This window comes from Mus musculus, chromosome 11 (assembly GCF_000001635.26).
Source record: "Mus musculus strain C57BL/6J chromosome 11, GRCm38.p6 C57BL/6J".
NCBI classification, from domain to species: domain Eukaryota; kingdom Metazoa; phylum Chordata; class Mammalia; order Rodentia; family Muridae; genus Mus; species Mus musculus.
The window spans coordinates 9570016-9592863 of NC_000077.6; the positions used below are offsets into that span (position 1 = coordinate 9570016).

A 22848-nucleotide genomic window follows, 5' to 3' on the forward strand; every position below is an offset into this window, starting at 1 on the left:
TCCCTGTGTGTGTATGTGTGTGTGTGTGTGTGTGTGTGTGTGTGTTGTATGTGGTATGTGTTGTATATGTGTGTGGTGGTAGTGGTGGTGGTGGTGGTGTGTGTGTGTGTGTGTGTGTTGTGTTGTATGTGGTATGTGTTGTATGTGTGTGGTGGTGGTGGTGGTGGTGGTGGTGTGTGTGTGTGTGTGTGTGTGTGTGTGTGTATTTGTTTCTGGCACAGTTCCTTGGCCCTTCCCAAGGGAGATAGGCATAGGTGGCTCTGGTAGGTTATTCGAGTCTGTTTTCCCCTAAAGGACTATGGGTCCTGACACCAACACAGTCACATTCTGAAGGTTTGGGTGTTTAGCACATTGGTCTTTGGAGAAACACAACCAAACCCATAACAATGACTCAGCACAATGGACTCTAAACATCTTTGAATATGCAAAGCAGGAGCAAGGTTTAAGTAGAAACGGAATGGAAACTGCAGAGTAAGTAGAGCATGATTAATGTTCCCATCTAATATGGCATGTCCCTTTGTTTTCCCAGCTCTTTTACTTAGTTTCTGTCTGCCTGTGTGTCGCTGTTATAGGAGCCTTCCAGTTAACAGCTTTCACATTTCGGGAGAACTTGGCGGCCACAGCCCTCCTGCTAGCACTTTTCGGGTATGTGATGAGAAACACGGCTGCAGAATTATGGTTTGTTTTCTGAGAAGGAAAACCCTCAGGATGGCTTTGAACCTGCTGTCTGCTTCATGATTTTCTCTCTTCTGGAACAATTATGTTACTCCTACCAGGGCTGCAGAGCAAACAGGCTTGAACAAGATGATGAACGCCTGTAAAAGGGGGGGGGGGGGGGTTGACGTGTCATGATGAAGATGGCATTGGTCCTGCCTCAGAAAGGCCCTCAAGCTGTTTGACAAACTTGTGCAGTGGGAAATGGATTCTCTGTTATTCTCACTTTGACATTAATTGTGGGCTCAAATACATAATCCAGTTAGCTGAGAAACTGCAGTTGTGGGGACTCTCTTGTGAAGCTCCCTGGCATATGTTTCTTCCTCTCCTGTAATATTAGTAGCTTGGAAGTGTTTTGTGTGACTTCTATCACTTTTTTTCTCAGAGGAAAATAGTAAAGGTGGACAAGTTATTGCAGAAATCTCCATTTATATACTCCGGATGCTTGTAACTGCTTCCCAAAAGATACCCGCCTGGTGGAGAAAATGAATTAATGTACTAAGATAAAAAAAAAAAAAAAAACAAAAAAGCAAAAAACAAAACAAAAAAAAAAAACCAAAACAACCAACCTCCTCCCCCATTTTAAGCCAAATACTCTAACTAAAGTGATATTTACATATTTTGCCATCCTCCCAGTGATTCAGAATTACTTCAAGTATCTAAGTAGGGAACAATGCTCTACCTAAACAATTGTGTGTCTGTCATCAGAAGAATGGATACACAGATATGAATGAATGGATGAGAAAGTAAGGAAAGGTATAAGATAAGCAGTTCTTGCAGGAATATTGATATGTGACTTACCTTGTAGCCTTGCTAATATGAATTCCCATATAAACTGCTCCTTTCCTGTAAAATGTCAATGTTGTTGCTAAAAGTTAAATGAGATAATTGCTGTAAACATCAGGGACAACTGGCAGAGTCATTATATTAATTTTACCCATTACTGTTATTCATAGAATTATCTTTTTTCTTTAGAGATCATCATGTGCTCACTAAAAGAATGGCTGTGGAACATGATGTTATACTCAGTTCAAAAGTTATGAGCTCATATATAAAGAGCTGTATGTTTGCACCATGATTTTATCTTATTTCAGCCTATTAATTTCATTTACTGGGAAAGTGTTGTTGCATTTCATTGTAGCATGGGTAAAATAGGCCTTGCTATAAAATTATGTTTGAATTTTAGAAGGCCAGACTTCAAAAATGATGACAAAATTTGGATGAAGTTAAATGGTTCAAACTTAATCTTATGAAATGTGTTTTTAGAAAATGTTTAACTTGATTACATTATGCTAGAAAATGCTATGCTCACAACTAACATTTTGGGGGATTTCTGGAGAACCATAGGCCTACAGCTGCATAGTCATTATATCCCAAAGGTGATAGACTTCCTTGTTATTCTATTGCTGTGAAGAGACACCAGTACCAGGGCAAATTATAAAGGAAAGCTATGTCAGGCATGGCAACACATGCCTTTTATCCCAGCACTTGAGAGTAGCTTGAATTACATACTGAGTTTCAGGACAGCCATGGCTATGTAGAAAGAGTCTATCTCAAAAATGAATGAATAATAAAAAAAGAATAAGTAAATAAACAAAATGTAAAAATAAAAAACCCATTTAATTGGGGGCTTGTTCACAGTTTTAGAACGTTAGTTCATTATCATCATGGCAGGGTGTGTGGCAGCAGAGAGGTAAGCATAGTTCTGGGGCAGTAGCTGAGAGTACACATCTGATTAGCAAGTTTTAGGCAGACAGACAGAGAGAGAGAGAGAGAGAGAGAGAGAGAGAGAGAGAGAGAACACTTGGTGTGGGCCCTTGAACCCTAGCTTCAAAGCCTATCTCAAGTAGCACAGCTCCTCCAACAAGGTCACATCTAACTCAACGAGGTCATTCCTCCCATCCCCTTTTCAATAATTCCACTAACTGGAACCAAACATTTAAACCTATGGACCAGCCTTGGCTTGGAGATGGGTTCTGAGAAAGGAGTGTAGGGGAGCAACCAAAAAAAATGTCCCTAAGTCAAATCATGTTTCCAAGCTAATGGCCTGTATTCTTCTTGTGATAGTTTTCCAGATAGCCCTCTGCTTGAGACAGCTCTCTCTTGCTTGAAAAAAAATCTAAAATTTCCTCTGGGTATCTCATCTTTTGCAGGCCAAAAGCCTAGACTTTTATTCACATATCATTTCAATTGTTCACTCCAGGTTCCCTTTTGATTATTCCATGAATCACCATCCCATGACCTTAGCCCCTTGATTCTTAGAAGATAGCAATTACACATTTTTTTAAAATATGGCAAATGAATTCAGAGATCTGTCTGTCTTTGTAAGCATAAAAAATAAACTTACCTGGGTGGGATCCTGTTTTGAGATTATCATTCCGACCATGCCTGGACCTAAATTAGCTCTGTCCCAGGATGACCTAGAACTCAAAAAATCTACCTGACTTTGTATCTACCTGCCTTTTTATCTATCTGATGAGTTGGCTCATAGTATAGTATTCCAAAAAGAGAAAGAGCCAAGAGATGCCAATTGTGACCTATAATTTAAGTCAAAAGACTTAAAAGTTTCTTATTTCATCAATAGTGTTGAGCTACAGATTAAGTTTGAAACCTGTGAGTGATCCCTACTGTAAGAACCTCAGTCTTAGCAACTGGTTTCAGGCTCCAGGCTGTCTCTAGATGAGGGGAATAGAGTGACTCTTCTTCTTCCTCCTCCTCCTCCTCTACCTGTCCTCCCCTTCTTCCTCTTCTACCCCAGCCCTTTTCCTCCTTCTAGTCCTCATTTCCCTTTTTCTTCTCCTCCTCTTCCTCCTCCCAGAATCTGTGGGAATCATGAACCCAAGTGCAAACTAAGAAGCCAACTCCAAGGAAATGCAGAAACCCAAGGACACTTTCAGACTTGAATTAAATCTATTGATTAACGTGTTTTTAAGAGGTGTGGGAGAGGATAAAGAAACCATGTCTTATGAAAGTTAGAACATAAATGCTCATAATAATTTGACTTTCTACCGAGAAAAATGGGTATTTAAACTCTGACAGGGTAAGCAGCAGGTTGTATCAAAGAAAGTAAAGTATACTAGAAGTCTTTGACCTGGTTGGAGGATGAGCTCTGGGCCAGTCTGAGCTGCATAAAGAGGCCTTGTCAGATGACAGAACAAGAGAGGGAGTGGAAGTGAGACAGAGGTGTAAAGAGTAGGCAAAGACAGAGTTAGAGATAGACAGAGACATATCAGAGACAGAGAGACAGAGATAGACACAGAGAGACAGAAATACAGAGACAAAGACAGTGAGATAGAGACAGAAACATAGAGACAGAGACAGACAAAGACAGAAACAGAGAGCCAGGGATACAGAGGGATAAAGAGACAGACACACAGAGTAGGAGAGACTCAGAGACAGGTAGACAGAGACAAAAATGAGAGGCAGATATACACAGGTTGTAGACGACATATACATAGAAAGAGACAGAGATAGACACAGAGGCAGAGGAGAGGGAACAAGTAATGTTGATCATAATAGTACATACCTTTAATATTAACACTCAGAACTTTAGAACACAGAGGCAGAAAGACCAATGTGAGACCCCATATTAAGACTTTTTCCCAAATATCCCAACAAATTAGAACAAAAGAAGAAAGTGACACTAAAATTATTTTGAAGTAAAAGACAGACAGCCTATATTAAAAATGTAAAGCTAAGGACATATTTGGTGCATGTTTAGTGCTAAAGGATTGTGACAATAAGAACATGGACTCCTGTTTGTCTCTTAGGGAAATTCACACAGCAGAAGGAAGGGGCAGTTGTCAGGAGACTACAGTATGTTCTCATAAATTCCAAAATACCTGCAAACAGTATTCCAACCTCCTGTGAATTATACAATCATTAAGCTGATGAGTTGTGTTTTAATAAAAGAGTAGAGAAAGTTAAAAGCCACAGTAGGTTTCATATAAAGTAAATTATGCTCTATACGTCAATTTAAATTTTCCCTTAACATTTAGAAAAGGCTGGGGTGGGGGCTGGATCTGGCAGTATGTTAATTTCAACCAAGTGTTTGAAAGGAAAATAATGAAAATGCAGCTTAAAAAAAGTCATGGAATCATTGCTGGTGGAAAATCAGCTCAAAGATTCATTAATGCAGGAAAGGAAATCTCCAGGGGTGTCATTTAAGACTATGTCTTTGTCTCTGAGTCTTTTTTCTTAAGACAATGCTTTGATCCACTTGTCAAATACTTGAAGGACATAACCCAGTATGAAGACCTTATATAAAGATTATATGCATTTCCCAGTGGAGTAGAGAACATGGAAGATGTGGTAATTAATTGCTCAAGTATAGCTCAGGGTGTCCGGGTTGACAGCGGGAGGGGAAGGCATTTTGAGACCACAATGTGAACATGGAGATGCTAATCAAAGCAGATGAGCATCTGCATTGTACCTTGCTGGCTGGCCCCATCCGATATTTCACGAGGGGCCCTGTGCACTCCCCCAGATTCCTCTAGCTCCCATATTTCCAAGTTTAACAGTTGCCTGCATGCCATATTTTACAAGGAACAAAGGAAAGCTGGATCTCCTGTAGTTCTGGTTTAAGTATACTAGGATCATTATCTCGGCCTATTAATACACCTGTATAAAATAAAAATAATTTGTCTTAGTTTCAGAAATTTGATGAATCAATAGTTTTAACACAAAATACACACAAACACACACACACACATACACACACACAGGCATACACACACACAAGCATACACACACACACAAACACACATACACACACACTATGTTTACTCTAATAATGAATATGATAGGAATTAAAAACAGGTCTAAAATTTGACACGAAAGTGTCTACTATTGCTTATATGTGTTTTAGTTTTAGGAATAATTTGTCTCCTTTTCATTCTTTTGCCTTCATTTTGTCCTCTTCTTAGACTAGGCTATCCTTGAACTGTCTATCTTCCTGCCTTATAGCCTGAGCTCTGGAATTATAGATGTGTGTCACCATGCCTGTTTCCCGGTTGCTGGAGGCAACCTTATGTGATGAAGGGTAACAGCTGAGTTTTGCCCTATAAAGGACAATAGAAAGTGTATGTAGGGTTAGGGATGGGATTTGATTCTTCCTGATAATACTTTATTTCAGACAGGACAAGTCATAATTAACACCAGTAGTCAGTTATAGCTCACCTCTTTGGCAGTTATTTTTATTTGACTTCATTATTTTATATAGGAAATATTTTAGAAAAATTGCTTTGAAACACTTGTCTCCCACGCATTCTTCAGTCATCATGAACCAGAATGCTACTGAGTGAAGTTTCTGAGATACTATATGGCTTTGCACATCATACCCCACACACTTTGTCAAGTACAAGAATTTATCTTTTAACACATAGGCGTTTCTCTAACAGATTATAGATGACCAAATGCTATCTCAAGGCTCTAAAATCTGCCACATGGTTTTGGAGTCTCATAATTTTGAGAACAAGTTAATGTGTTAGGGAATGCTCATGCATTTAAAAGCTACTACAGTATCTCAAGCTAAACAGTCACCACAGGAAATATTGGCAGGTCTTATTTGGGTGTGGAGGGAACACATTTGGGCTCAGAATAGATGAGTCTTTTCCAAAAAGCCTATGATTTTGAATAGGTGTGTTCTCTGCCTGTGCTTAGAAATGTTTCCAAGAATTCTTCAGTGAGGTACATTAAGTTGACTGCGTTTTACTTTAACAAAAGAAACTTGGCCTTGGATGGAATGTTGGTTCCAAGAGGTAAAACAAAAAAGATGGAAGTAGAGGTTTGGCTGTTGGGGGTGTTGGAGTAGCTTCTTGGATCTTGTGACCAATATTTAGCAGTGTTCCTTGCTACCCAGCCTTGGGCCCACTCAGATGCAGCTCCATGGCCATCTTACCTACAGGCCTGCAGCAGAAGATAAATCAAGGTGTCAACCTTATTATGGATATTCTGCCTAAGAATTATAGATGCTTATGTCATGTTCCATGTGGTTGGGGTATGGAAAGAGAATAAGGGACACAGTAGAAGTGATAACACAGTCTCTAGAATGAATGAGACTTTAGAAATGTAGAGTTCAGTGCTTATGCTTATGTTCTTTCTGAAAAAGAGCTCTGATTGTTGTTATACTCTTGGGATCTTCCAGTTCCCACTATACAATAGGCTTGAAAGGCATAGTATGCCATACTGAGAGAAGTGAACAAAATCCAGTGGAAATCCCAGACCTCATGATATTTTGCCTTTACCTTGCAGGGACTTTGGAGGCCCCAAGAAATGTCTTTTTTGGGGGGTAGGTAGACTAGTATATATATTACACAAAGTAAGGAAAACTCACTATTCTAATATGATTGTGTCTGTACTTCAGTTGTGATACAAAGAAATGTTTCAGGAAGGTAAAAATAATTTTCTTTCTGCTTTTTAGATACGCAATGATTCCATGGATGTATCTGATGTCCAGAATCTTCTCCAGTTCAGATGTGGCCTTCATCTCCTACATCTCCTTGAACTTCATCTTTGGCTTGTGCACCATGTTGATGACCACCATGCCCCGGCTCTTGGCCATCATTTCCAAAGCTCAGGTGATGCAGTGTCAGTGGCCCATTTCCAAAGGTGAAAGTGACAGGAGAGTGCAGATGCCCACCACGTAACTCTGTTACCACTGTGATAAAGAAGCTGACTCTCACAATGTAAAGGACTTTCACTTTTAATTAGGGCCTGGCAAGACCATGTGTAGGAGGAGGGTGCTCACCTCCTGGTGAGGGCAAGGAAGATCCTAAGAACTAGGTACACTCTTCAGAGGTCTGCTTTCTATGTTCTCCTCTCTCCACCCAGAGTCTTCATGCTCAAGTTTACAGAATCGTTGAAAATAGTGCCACCATCTGGGAACCAAGCCTTTAGGGAGAGTGACTGACAGCAAAAATTTCTGTGATGTTTTAAGGGATGCTGCATGCATGAGTCAGGTCAGGCCCACATAGGGATTCACTGTTTTGTTCCCAAAGTGCTTCTCGGGAATCCTCGGGTGTTGATTTATTGGTGGCAGAGGAAAGACCACAATAAAGTGTGTCTTGCCAAAGTGCCACTGTATCCTGGCTTAACATCTTAAGGAAGCTGGACCACAGCCTTGTCCATACATGCACATGATGGTGTGCCTGAAGAATTGTGTCTGGAATTCCTTTGTCTTCCCTGAGATACGTGTAACTTAATACAGTCTCTTTCCATGTATTAGAGGAAAAGAAATGCCCTGGGCATGGGTTGTTCAACAGGGAGTGGTTTTCCCTGTGAGGGAAGAGCCTAGAAGGCACTAGGGTCCAGCTTAAATCCTTCTGTAGATACATCCCACTCATTCCATCTACCCTGGCTCCTGAATGAGACTGTCTTTACTCTTGGCTTCTACTTTCAAGCATCTGCCAGTCACTCAGGATGGCCAGTGTATCTGCCCTCTCCTTAGCTCTCCTATTTAAGTCTTTTTCTGACTTTTATTTTTACCTCTGGGCACATTACATTCACAAGACTCTTTATGTTCTTATACTGTCTGATGGCTCAGTAGTTCTCAGATGTCTGAAGCACAGTCTGCCATTTTAACTTGGGAGTGTTGCTCCAAGTGAAGCACATGCTGATATTCCCATTTCCAGTGAGAGAGGGAGTGAGGTCTGCCCCAGTGGGAGGATCACTCCTTATGGCTGGGCTCCAGACTTGATACACTCTTGAATGATGGCCAAAACCATCTCCGATTATTGTGCTTCATGTTTGTGTAGAAGCAATGAAGTATGTAAATATCAATTTTGCATCCAATGAGGGCAATGATCTATTTCAGTGATTTTTTTTAACAGATTGAGTTTGACACTAATCTGTATTAATACTCTGAGCCTTTAAATAGACAGCTTGCAGAACAATTGATTGGCCTTAACTTGAGGAGAATATTGAAATCAGCAGAAGAGACATAGAGGCCCTGCCCCATGGTTTCTAATGTGACATGGCTTATTGGAGATGCTGTAAACTGTGGTGAGGAGGAAAACAAATTCAATACAGATACAGCTGGGAGAAACCAAAAGCCAGGTCAGCTCTGTGAGAGCTAGATAACAGAAGGGAAAGCTAACTCCCAAGGAAGGGGCAGGTGAAACCTTGCAACTAAAGAGGAAGCTAGGCAGGAATGCTCTCCCACAGAAGGCTAATCCTGTGCTGGATGAAAAAGCTGTGTTACCTGCATTGATAAAGAGCACTCCTCACCTTAAAGAATCAACAGGCAAAGGGTGTTTCCTGGAAGAAAATTATTCGAGTCACTCAGCATTTAGGAATGGAGGACATTTGACTGGATTGGCTTTAGTCTTTCTCTTTCCCTTGCTCCTTATCACGAGACTGTTTGCTAAAGCCATTCAACAATATTTAAATATTCATTCTAATTGATATCAAGTGTTGACTGTCATGTTAGAAAGCATTATGAACTTGTAAAATTAATGAAAGGTATTAAGAATGGCAACTGGGCCCTCAGGTCATAATCTAGTGCAGCCAGTGTTAACCATTGTTTATGTAGACTGTAGTGCCAATATGATTCTTTTCTTGTTGCCAACATACTGTTAAAGGCTGATGTGTCTTGGGTTGGGAGGCAAGGCAAGGCATATATTTCTCTCCCACAGATGAAAATGTCTGCTTCAACCATGAAACTGCTAGAGGGTCTAAGATTATAGTTTCTATTTCTCTATGTATTAATTAATATGCCTCAATCACCACTCTTTGCAAATCGAAGCAATTGATTTGTCAATCCATGAATCCATTTATATTTATATTAATTCAGCATTCACGTATTACATAATCTTTGTTAATACTAGTGTAAAAATCACGGTGGCTTCCTTAAAACGACTTACAGAAACATTGATATCACCATATCGTGTCATTAACACTCAGTCCCCATGTTCAAAGCTACCTATCTCAGACTATCACTAGTAACCGAAATCCTTTCAGGTGGCATGCTAATTGCCACAGGCATAGAGCAATGTGGGTTTAGGTGTAGGCTTTCCTGAGAGTCTTGTTACAGACTCATAGGCAGTTGCTATTTTTTTGTATTGACACAGTAAAAAGTGGGAGAGATGGCCAGTGGGTCTTTCTGTTCCCATACAGACATTAATTTCATTTTAGAGATTCTTCTTCTGTCTTATTCCACGAAAAACTACCTTCAAAATGCCTGGCTTTCCAATCCACTATATTGGGGCTAAAGATTCAATGTATATCTCGGGAGTGGTACAGATATTTCATCCATAACATTCTGAACCCTCGAGACTCATGGCTTTCTCAAGTGGAAATTACAAAATAATTCTGTCACAGTAGCTCCAAAATATTTCACTTATTATAGCCCCAGTTTTTTTTTTATTACGTATTTTCCTCAATTACATTTCCAATGCTATCCCAAAAGTCCCCCTCCCCCACTTCCCTACCCACCCATTCCCATTTTTTGGCCCTGGCGTTCCCCTGTACTGGGGCATATAAAGTTTGCCTGTCCAATGGGCCTCTCTTTCCAGTGATGGCCGACTAGGCCATCTTTTGATACATATGCAGCTAGAGTCAAGAGCTCCGGGGTACTAGTTAGTTCATAATGTTGCACCTACAGGGTTGTAGATCTCTTTAGCTCCTTGGATACTTTCTCTAGCTCCTACATTGGGGGCCCTGTGATCCATCCAATAGTTGACTGTGAGCATCCACTTCTGTGTTTGCTAGGCCCCGACCTAGTCTCACAACAGACATCTATATCACGGTCCTTGCAACAAACGCTTGCTAGTGTATGCAATGGTGTCATCGTTTGGAGGCTAATTATGGGATGGATCCCTGGATATGGCATTCTCTAGATGGTCCATCCTTTTGTCTCAGCTCCAAACTTTCTCTCTGTAACTCCTTCCATGGTCTGGCGGTTCCTCAGAAAATAGGACATAGTACTACCGGAGGATCCCGCAATACCTTTCCTTGGCATATATCCAGAAGATGTCCCAACGGGTAAGAGGGACACATGCTCCACTATGTTCATAGCAGCCTTATTTATAATAGCCAGAAGCTGGAAAGAACCTAGATGCCCCTCAACAGAGGAATAGATACAAAAAATGTGGTACATTTACACAATGGAGTACTACTCAGCTAGTAAAAAGAATGAATTTATGAAATTCCTAGGCAAATGGTTGGACCTGGAGGGTATCATCCTAAGTGAGGTAACACAATCACAAAAGAACTCAAATGATATGTACTCACTGATAAGTGGATATTAGCTCAGAAACTTAGTATAGCAAGATATAAGGTACAATTTGCAAAACACATGAAACTGAAGAAGAACGAAGACCAAAGTGTGGACACTTTGCCCCTTCTTAGAATTGGAAACAATCACCTATAGCCCCAGTTTTAAAGCATGTAATCTATAAATCTCATCAGATTCAGATGTGGGTGAGACTCAAAATTATATTCCATCCTAAATTCTCTCTAGGTGTGAGCTGTACAAACAAATATATGGACAGGTATAGGATATACATCCCCACTTCAAACAGGAGAAAATGAGAGGGACAGTGGATTCCATCAAGCAAAACCTAGTAAGATACACATATTATAGCATTTCAGGGGTAATCCTACCTGGCTCCATGGCTGTCTGAGAGTGTCTCTGAGTAACCAGGATAGGGAAGACAAGACCTGCAGTCCCAACAAAAGAAAATAGCAATATAACATATTATTGGTATATACTTTAAGGAAGGAATAGCTTTTAATTTCATTTTTTCTCTCTCTTTCACTGTGCAGAATTTGCAGAAAATCTACAATGTCCTCAAGTGGGCTTTTACTATTTTTCCTCAATTCTGCCTGGGTCAAGGGCTTATAGAACTCTGTTATAATCAGATCAAGTATGATCTGACTCACAACTTTGGCATTGATTCTTATGTGAGTCCCTTCGAGATGAATTTTTTGGGCTGGATCTTCGTGGAGTTGACCTTGCAGGGCACATTTCTTCTCCTCTTGAGGCTGATGTTACATGGAGACCTTCTGAGATGGCCAAGGTGTGTACTGAGGGGTTCATGCTTACTGTTTCTGACTCTTGAGTAAAGAGTAAAGGAAAAGTCCACCTGGAGTTTTCAAGATAAAGAAATACACCTGCTTGACATTATGATGAGTGGTTCTAAAAAGTTAAAGATTTATGTCTCCTTTTTCTAGTGGGTAAGTGTGAGTCACCAACTAAATGGAAAGAATTTCAAAAAAATAAGGTGCCAACCTTATTTCAGTTATTCAGTTGTTTCAATTTGTTTTCCACTTTAAATCTGCTCATTTTTTTTCAGTGACTTTGTAACACCAAAAGTGAATTTGGTCGATACCTTAAAGTAATTCGTTTTTATAACTAAATGGCATTAATTCCTAGAGTCAGGAAGGTATAGGACTTTAGTGCAGACACCATATGCCTTTGCCAAGTGCAGTCTCTTTGTCTTTGTCTTCGTCAGGTGAAGACGCTGAAAATGATGTATATGCACCTGGGTGATTGCAAACACACACACACACACACACACACACACACACACAGAGGCTATTTAAGGTAGCATTGTAAAGATTCTAAAACGTTGTCAGATACACTTCAGTGGTTAAGAGTACTCCTGCTCATTCAGTAGACCCTGGTTTGATTCCCTCCACCCACACAGTAGATCACAATTATCTATAACTCTAGTTCTGGAAGATCTGTTGCCCCTTTCTGGCCTTTCAGCACACCAGGCATTCATATGATATATAGACATACATGCGTACAAAACACCCACTCAGATAAAATGAATAAATAAATATTTGAAAATGCATTTGAAATCTACAAGGAATTGTGTTTTCATGTGCAGGGTCTACACAACTGCCGCCCCCCCACCTTGCCTCAACTCTACCACTTAACATGTCAATTCTTCCTTTGTCTGTGGTCCTCTGATTCCAGCTTCAGACAGAGTTTCTCCCCCACCCTCACCTCTCTAATTATACCTTTAAGTTTTTCTAAGACAGTCTCTCAAAGCAGGGATTCTTTATGGAAAATCTATTACCACCTTGTTACTAGAGAATCTGTTGCATATATAAAGCTCCATTGTTAATATATTTGGGCAATCCCGTTATATGTATTTTTTCTTTTCAGTCATTTCACGATTTTTTTTTCATAATACACTAAGGCTGCTAAAGTAGAGAACCATTCTGAATACAAATCCCAAAAACTCTTCTGAATTTGGTCATGATCATTTTGGAATTTGTAGATTTCCCAGAGCTGACCGACTCTGGAGTAGAATTCTAGGCACCTTTTAAGTGTAATTGCTTCTCTGATAATTCTTAATACTTCAGTCTATTTAAATCACTCAATGGAGAATCGCTTTGGCAGCTTCCAGGCTTCTCAGTCCTCCAACAGTATCAAAGGAATGTTCTTCAATGAATAAAAGTTTTTGCATTACTTTAGAAGATATTAGTCAGGGTCTGCTTTAGAAAAAAATGCCTTTGGGGCTGGAGAGATGGCTCAGTGGTTAAGAGCACTGACTGCTCTTCCTTCCAGAGGTCCTGAGTTCAAATCCCAGCATCCACATGGTGGTTTACAACCATCTGTAATGAGATCTGATGCCCTCCTCTGGTGTGTCTAAAGACAACTACAGTGTAAAATGCCTTTGATATCCACAGCAAATAGTCATTTGTGTTATGTTATATTGATGCAAAGGTCAAGGATCAGAGACATCATGTACCTTTCTGTTCCCTTATGACTCACTGTCAAAGAGATTGTGCTTCATTTAATTTATTATTGAAATGTAAGTAGAACCCAGTCAGTAATCAGTGCTGAAAATGAATAACCAAGGTTTTTAGCGAGTCCTTCATAGGGAAAAAGTATAGCAGTCCTAGCTAAAACTTGGAGAATGGGAAGAGCCTGTCCCCACTAGATAGAGTCTACACTTTTCACCTGAAATGTGTTGCCAGCATATGGCTGGGAACTAGTATGAGACCCACTTCACTGGCCTCTCTAAGTTGAATTGGCTTCTGCTTCCATTTCCCTGCTACCTTAAGATGACAGCTCTCCATTTGCACAGAGCCCTGACCTGACACCAACCCATAGATGTTTGTGTGTGGTGGGTGGGGTGGGGTGGGGGTTGCCTCTTTTCACTGGAGTCTGGAATCAGGGATTCCATAAGCAGGTAGTTAGAGCAACCATATGGTCCAGATACCAGCTGTGATGAATTATGTGAACAACCCTACTATGTTTACTGCCCACCTGGATCTTTCTTCTGTTGCACTGTGATTGGTGGATGGCTGAGCAGAGGTTTCCACCAATGAGGAACTTGGTTTCTTTGGGTGCTACCCACCAAGTTTTCCCTTGTCCTCCACCCATGAGAGCGAAGAGACGAGTTGAAGAGCGTAGCACACAATCCCTCCCTGAAGTCCTGAGTTGCTTAGTATCAGTCATATGATCTTCAGACATACATAAAAATTTCCAGGCAGTTTTCATGGGGAGATGATAGGAATTGTGGAGGCAGACATCTTAGATATCAACAGAGGGACTACCAGATCGCGGTCCTCATGGAATAAAAATAAATAGTCCTCAAGCCTAAAGGTATAATTAGATGGAGTTTCATAAAATGAATTAACTTACCGATTGTCTCAGATTGTTAAATTGAATGCTTTCCATGTTTTCTGTGCCCACTTTACTTTCTGCTCCTCAGTGATAAACCTCTGAATAGCTATCCCTCTCATTTTCATCTCTTTTGATTCATTTCATATGTCCTCAAATATTATGTAAGGGACATCAGCCCCTTCATCTCTTAACTGTATTATATATGCAATGGATTATAGTTTTATAAATTGGTGATTTCAGACAAGGAAAAATTACACAGAATAAGTTATTGGGATGACTGAGGACTGACAGTGAATATTTTCCTCTTGGCCAGTATACTCTTTTGTTTTGAAATAATTTGAGAATTGTAAAAGATACTATGAACAATGTCCCCCTCCCTATGAATAGATGAGTATATGGTTTACAACAACATATCATACCAAAAATAAAGAGTATGATATGGACACTGTGCTTGGCTTGTACTTAATCATTAAAATGTAGGCACAATACAGTTTAATGTAGAGTGAAAACTTGAAAGTTAAAAATATCTAGATGAAAATTCTAATGAGGACTTAATAGTCCAGATTGAGCGTGAACCAGTTAGATATGACTAGATGTTAGATTTATGCTTATTTGGCAAGTATCTGTTGAATATTATATGCAATATATACAAAAGCCATCTATCTAGCATTTATGAAATCCAACTTATACTATAAGTTTAGTATTGCGGTACTGTTTTTTTAAACAAAGTACCTATTATATACACTGATATTTTATAATAATGTGATCAATATCAAAACATCTACCATGACTTTATTATTCTCCAAATTAAAATTGTCTCTAGTATTGACTTCTCTCTAGGTCTCTGCTAACAGGTGCACATCCTGTGTGGGAAAGCTGTTTTCCCTGGTAATCAGGATGATGAAGGTAAGATGCTCTGACAGCAGATGCTGCTAATATCTGAGGGCTCTGCCTTCTGTCTTCACAAGTGTTATTTGGGGACTATTTCAGAACTGTCCCTACTGGGAATTAATTAACTCTGCCTTTATCTTCCCAGGGACCACTCTGTCCTGCAGGACATAGTTAAGCCTGCTAAGGACATAGATGTTGAAACAGAGCAAATGAGGGTGCTTGAAGGAAGAACTGGAGGAGACATGATGGTGTTGTGCAACCTCAGTAAAAGTTACAGAAGTGTTTTCGGGGGGAAGACCACGGCGGTGCATGGCATTAGTCTGGGCATACCACGAGGCGAGGTAACATAGCTGCAAGCTTTTTCCTTTTCTCCTGTGAACCCATGAACTTTAGTTGTAATTCTATTTGGGCTAGTCTCAGAATATCTAAAATGACAGCAAAAAGTAGCCTCAATGGCCCAGAGACTCCCACGATGTCACAGAGTCAAAATTGGAGACAGAGTCTCGGCATAGCAGAAAATTTCCAATTGATTAAAAAATTATTTTCTTTCATGATTCCTTAAATTTTATGTAACTGTGGAGTCTTAAGAATGGTTTGATTTTTAGAATGACTTTTATTGGGCAAAATATTTTTTAAAATTTAGTTAATGATGCAACCCACTTTTTCCATTCTCTTGGCCTACAATTTGCCATAAGTCCATCTAGAAGAGTAGTTCTCAACTTCCCTAATGTGTGACCCCCCCCCTTTTTTTACAGTTCTTTGTTATGGTGACCCCAAACCATAAAATTATTTCATTATTACTTCATAACTGTAGTTTTTCTACTGTTGCAAATCATAACGTAAATATCTGGTATGTAGGATGTTTGATGTGTGACCCTCAGAAGGGTCATAACCCACAGACTGAGAACTCTTACTCTAGAAGAATGTTATTCTGCAGCGATAAAAAACTGTACATGCCACAGCAGTTCTGGGGAAACCTTTAATCAGAACTGACAGAAGGCATATAAGCTGACTCTTATTTAGACCAATACGTAAAGGTAAATCAATCCTGCAAATGATTCCCTTTAATTAACTGTTAGAAATAAAGGCACACCTGGCATTGAGTGGTCTAGGCTCTTTAGAAACCCAGTGGGTACCTGGATCTCTCATTGTCTGCCACCAGCCATGCCCTCTGGCTAAGCAAATAATCCAGACACGAATACCCCCCTGGGGTAAATCAAGGACTAAAGATCCATCTAAAGCAATCTAGGAATGACCTAAGTTGAAGCCGTGATTTCTAGAACAACTGGACAAAATATTAAGGATCGTTTTCTAGTTTTTGTTTCTATTCTTTTTTTTTTTTGTAGCTAGCTCTGTAATCTTACCTTATTACATCTTGAATTAAAATTAAACACATTTAAATTAACATTAATTTCCTCACTATTTATCCAGGGCTGTTTTAAGCAAAATAAATAAATAAATAAATAATAGCAAAAGAAAGAAACAAAACCTTGGAAGTAGGCATGATACTTCTTATACTTGAGGTACTATTTGGGTTATTTGTCATGTGTTAAAATCAATTGAAGAATCAGCTCAGATCACAGTTGTGTTTCCATTATCTCTGGCCTCTGATGTCCTACTGCATCAATAAGAAGGCATGCTGGAGAGGCTGCCCAAGTCATGGCCAAATGCTAACAAGGCAGAAAAGGGAGGGACCAAGTTCCAATATCCTGCAATAGCTTAGTATTATTGAGCAAAAATGGTCAACTACACACACCTCCTATGTAATTCCAAATCCACTGACCACAACTTTAGCACACAGGTCTCTCAGAACTTTCAAAATCCAAGCTGTAGGATGCTCTCTTGTTTTTAGAATTGTCTGAGCAGCACATTTGTTTGCCTAGGTGGGAAGTACCTTGGTAGAACCTGTGAAGAAAATAAAGATAACTGAGATTTATGTCTCCTTCCCTCTAAGAATCAATGAACTGCTTGGGAACTCGAAAATCATAAGGAGGTACAGCTTTCCATGTCTAGACAGGGTGAGAAGGTGCTGGAGTGATTTATAGCAGTGCAGCAAGGCAGGTGGAATAGCAGGAATGTGGAAGATTGTTGCCACAGAAGCAGGATTAGCCTGGGTTCTGAAGCAGAGAGGTAGTCTTCAAAGGCAGGTAGGGCATCCTAAGGCTCTGAGTAATAGGCCTGATAACAGTGACACAATCTGACAGGTGGCAGGTCTGAACGAGACAGACCCCTATAGTGGCTGGGCAAAAGCTTCAGTGACTTTGGAAGAAACACAGTGCCTGAGGAACATGGTGATTCATGGTATTGGCAGTGTCCAGAGGCACAGAATGGAGGCAAGTGATAGATTGCATGAAGGCAAACTGCAGACTCAGCCATTGTAACATCGAGTAAGCCAGCTGGTGACAGTAGATATTAGCACTCAGACATCAGAAAATGGATCTGAGAAGATCGGTGGTCCAAGAAGGGTGCTCAAACATCATATCCAAAGATACAAAACAGATCTAGAGCGTGGGGTGAGAAAGCCATTTTCACATAGATTTTTAAGATAAGATTGAAGAAAGAAATCAGGCAAGTGTCAAAGTATAAAACTGGATGGTTGTTCCCTTAGTTAACACAAGGTTTTTCTTAGGATCTGTGTAAGAAATGGATTTACAATGGAAAAATGAAGGCATGTTGCTCCCAACAAGATCTATCATCCATTTACCTTATCTACATAGTGATCTATCCATCATCTACACATATATTATCATATATTAATTATAATCTATGTGTCAATTTTTCTGTCTATAATTTATTTAATTTTGGTTCCACCAATTTTTCTGTGTGCATATAGGTATCTACCTGTTTACAGACACATCTCTCACTTGCTATTTATCTACATACATATGTCTGTCTGTCTATCTATCTACTCTTACATAATTGGTATTATTACTACTTAGTATTTATTCAGTTAAGTTTTATGTACTCAAATTTATCTTTTGTTAAATTAATACTGATTTCTCGTGTGCAAGTGCCATAATAGCATTCAAAGTATAAAATACCTTTCACACAGTAGCGCGGTTCCTCAGCACACCAGCATCACACATCAGAAACATAGACATACTATCAAAGCAAATGCCATCTCCAATATAGCATTTGATTGTACCTCATAATTTGCGTCTAACATTACTTTTCATTCTCAGTGCTTTGGGCTCCTTGGAGTTAATGGTGCTGGGAAGAGCACAACATTTAAAATTCTGAACGGCGAAACTCCCCCAAGTTCAGGATACACCGTCATCAGGACTCCTCAAGGGTATGAACCCGAATTTGTCATTTGTCTGTTTTCCTCAATACTCACTGTCTACTTGCCCTTTCCCCAAAGCAGTGACAAAGTCTCTCAGTATCAGAGCTCAGCCCTTGCAGCCATGACAACAAGACATTTTTCTTAATGTTAAAATCTGTCAAGATGTGCATCATGCTTGCCATTTTAATTTAAGCATGCTTACATAGCTGTGTATTTGCATTTAGTTTTGCCTGTTTTCTATGTGTTCATACTCATTCATGCCTGTATGTGGAGCGAGATGAACCATGTCCATTTAGCAGAACAACCAGACTAGGTTCCCATGCCTATCTTAGCTAGCCACAGATTTTCGGTCCAGCTAATGTTATATGTTGACTGACATGGGATCTTATTATTATTTGTACTTCCTTCACTATTCCTAACAGATCTTTGTTCTATTGTAAATAATGTTATTAATTTTGGCTATTCATTGAAATAGAAACTCTTTGTTGTTGTTATTGATTCTTTTTTTGAGACAGTTTCTCTGTTGTAGGCTGGCATTGAACTCAGAGATCTGCCTGCCTCTGCCTCCCAAGTACTGGGAGTAAAGGTGTACACTATTACTTCCCAACTGAAATAGAAATTCTTAGTATATGTTCCTGTAATGAACGTTGTCTAGATTTTGTTTTCAGTATTCTCTTTCAGTTCCTCATATTTATAATTGTATGCAATAGAAATTCGCAGCTATAATGGAGTCAGTTTTTGTCCCCCTATTTTATTTGTGACTTTTTGATCCCTGATTAGTTTCTTTTTTGAAGTCATAAAGTCTTTCCAAAGATTCATTATTTTAATGTGCTTAATTTATAAGGAGTTTATATTAGAATCTTTTGTATAGCCAAAGTATAATTTGATTTAATTTCCATCTGGATAGTGTCTCAAATTTTTTTCTCAACAAAATACCTTTGATGTTTAGTCATTAGCATCTCTTTTTTCATACTATGCCTTTGTCTGGCTGGGTACTTGGCCTCAACTGCATTGTATCTCTTCTTAGTGAATTCTTTGACTGAGTCTAGGAACCAAATTAGCACAAGGCAGATTTATAATAGAGTACCATCTAATAGTTTAATTGAAAATAGAGTTCTCTGTCATATGATACATCCTGACCACAGTTTCCCCTCCCTACACTCCTTATAGTTCTCCTGAACCACTTCTTTTCTCAGGTTTACTCCTCCATTTCCTTTCAGAAAAGAGCAGGCCTCCAAGAGACAACAACCAAACATGACAAAACAAGATACTCTATAGCAAGGCTAAAGTCCTGCTGTTGAGACTGGACAAAGCAACCAGAAGAAAAGAATCTCAAGATCAGGCAAACAGAGCCAGAGACACACCTACTTCCACTCTTAGAAGTCTCACAACCACCAAGCTAGCAGCCATAACAAACACACAGAGGACCTGGTGTAGACCCTTAAGGCCCCACACTTGATGCTTTAGTCTCTGTGAACCCTGTTTAATTGACTCAGTGGGCCATATTCTTCCAGTGTCTTCCATCTCCTCTGACTCTTATAATCTTTCCTCCCCTTCTTTCACAGGATTCCCCAAACTCTGACAGGACAAACCTGATGGAGTTCTCCAATTTAGACTCTTTCTGGCTGTTGGTCACTGCCTCTGCTCTTTATGGTGCCAGAGGAAAGTTCTCTGATGATAAATAGACAAGGCAGAATAGCGGTATAGCAGAATATTAGTAGGAATCATTTCATTAACTTTCTTTTGGGTCAGTCATAGTTGGTTCTTTTATATGTAAATGAGATTCTTTAGAAAAAATGCAGTCTGAAGAAATGGCACATAGAATGATTTTAGATAAAAACGTTTAAATTTGCAAATAAATAATAGGACAGAGAGATCTCTGGAGGAGATCTTAGGAGGGTATGCTTTAGACTTGGCACTGAGAGATATGTGAGCTTGTAAAACCCATTGGAACATCAGGACAACAGGCATGGGTTTGTTATTTAGTGCACGATAGTTCTAGTATCCAGTTTCTGGTGATTTTAAGGGGCTTTCTTTACCTCCCTCCCCCCTCTCCCTCTCCCTCTCTCTTTTTCTCTCTTTCTCCCTCTCTCCTTTCCTCCTCCCCTTCCTTCTCTTTCTCTCTCTTTCTCTTTCTCTCTCTCTCTCTTTGTCTTTCTTTCCTTCCTTCTTTCTTTTCTTTGTTCGTTCATTCTTCCCCTCCCTCCCCCTGCTCCCTCCCTCCCTCCCTCCCTCCCTCCCTCCCTCCCTCCCTCCCTCCCTCCCTCCTTCCCTTCCTCCCACATGCTTATATGGAAACTGGCCTATTTCCAACCTTGTAGAGCTTGGTGCTGGTCCTATGTGTGCTAATCTAGTGTGGAAAAAATATGCAGTTTGCTATTAATCATGAGGTACTCTCAGCCTCTTGTGATAAGGAATGTGGCTGTGTACTAACACAAAACCCAGGGGATCACAAATTTGAATTTGGTCTCCTGCCATGTCACAGCCTTAAAGGGCTTTGGGTCTTTTCACCTCCATAGTGACCAGATGTATGGCTATTTTAATGGGGTTCAAATGTGGATGGCACACATGTATGTGGTCATAAGCACTGCTTCTAGAATCCATTTCATACCCACAGGGCTGCTTATTTTTGCGTGTGATTATTTATTATAAAATAATATGCTGCAATGAATACAAAAATAATTGGCTAAGTACATATTTTAGATTTAGAAGAAGAAAGAGCACTGTGTCCATAGTTCCTCAGTAGAAATTTTAATCGAATTCATATCACATGTATATTGCAGTGCAAAGAACTAAGATTTTGGGTAATAGTGTATTTTTCTCTTTCATAAATGATATATTTTGCATCAAAATAATCTTAAACACGTTTTATTTTTCATTTAGTGGCAATATTTCAGTGTATTGAATATTATTGCTTAAAAACTATATATTGTTTGTCATTTAAAACAATTAAAATTTAATTAAGAAATTTATAAACTGTAAGGTTTCTGTCCAAGGGCAGAGTATGCATTTTTGCTTCTGTTAGTCAGTGTCAATATCTGAAAAAACATTTATAGTAAAATCTATCTGAAAGCACAAAATAATTTATTCAGACTCATGTATGCCAACCTAGTTTTGCATATCACTTACCATTCTAAAATGGAACCTACCTATAAGGAACTGGAAATCTCTTGAGAATTAAGATGTTCATTTTCTCCTGTGGCCTCAGAATTAAAATGTAAAGCATTTTTGTTGGTTGTGGTGGCATCTGATTATTTATTCTCTCTAATTTGCCTATTTACAAGACTATCTGGACAAAAGACTCTGAATTTAAAAGAAAATTTTAAAAAAAGGTTTACTTTTTTTTTTATCACTGGAACACTGACTCCTTTCTTTATTATTCCATTCTATCATTTGTAAAATAATTGGAAAATGAAATTCAAATAACTGCTCTGGAAAGGAAGAATAAATTTGCATTCACATAATGGTCTGTAAGTCTCTTATTATGCTACATATCTGTGTAATTAGTTTAATTATAACTAAATCACACTTGCATTAATTATATTTTTAACCTTGATTATTTGTAATGTTAATTGCACATTGGTATTCAAAGAATTAAGTAGGTAATTAGAAGCACAATAGAATTTGTGACTACCCAGAATGCTGGACTCCCCCTTCCTGCCCACAGAGCCAGGCATGGATTGCTGCAATGACAGAAACACAGGGACTTCGATGATCACTGCATTAGAAACCCAGGGACTTAGACAGTCACTGCATTAGGGCTTTTCTTTTTCTTTTCTCTTCTTTTCTTTTCTTTTCTTTTCTTTTCTTTTCTTTTCTTTTCTTTTCCTTTCCTTTCCTTTCTGTTTTCTTTTCTTTTCTTTTCTTTTTGTCCCTTTTTGCGGATACATTATTGGAAAAAGTCCTTTTTCTGTTTTAATGTTTGATTTATTAATTTCCAAAAATGAATAAATGGATAACTCACTCTTGAGAATATAAACAGAACTCTTTTCAAACCTACAATTATGATTTGGTTTGAAGTATATGATGAGCTCCTTATAAAATGACAGTGGTCACAAGATGATTGCCTACCTGTCAAGAATCACATACTTGGTTTTTATAACGATAAAGGGCACAGGACCTCCGAGAGCTCAGGCAGGACGCAAGCTTTCTATGTAGCTCAGGATAACCTTGAAATTTTAATCTCATGTCCACCTCCTGAGAGGTGAGACTATAGACCTGTTTCCACATGCAACTTTATGCTGCCAGCACCGGGCTAAAATTTGGGGATTCAATTACCTCAGGCTAGGATATATATGGTCCAGTTTATCACAGCTTTCTTTGTGACATGGTACCTCCTTTTCTTATGGAGGAAGAATGTTTTGATTATTCAACC

At 39.2% G+C, this 22848-nt stretch overlaps 1 protein-coding gene across 2 annotated transcripts in view; it reads left to right on the forward strand.

Annotated features, from left to right (window-relative positions):
* The window catches only part of Abca13 (ATP-binding cassette, sub-family A (ABC1), member 13), a 492930-nt gene that overhangs the window by 378074 nt on the left and 92008 nt on the right, over nucleotides 1-22848 (forward strand). For both annotated transcript variants that reach the window (NM_178259.3, XM_006514706.4), the window contains 5 exons: nucleotides 530-645; nucleotides 7136-7292; nucleotides 11479-11732; nucleotides 15336-15531; nucleotides 18373-18482. In NM_178259.3, the coding sequence (NP_839990.2) occupies nucleotides 530-645; nucleotides 7136-7292; nucleotides 11479-11732; nucleotides 15336-15531; nucleotides 18373-18482 (833 nt within the window). The remainder of the gene's footprint in view (nucleotides 1-529; nucleotides 646-7135; nucleotides 7293-11478; nucleotides 11733-15335; nucleotides 15532-18372; nucleotides 18483-22848) is intronic.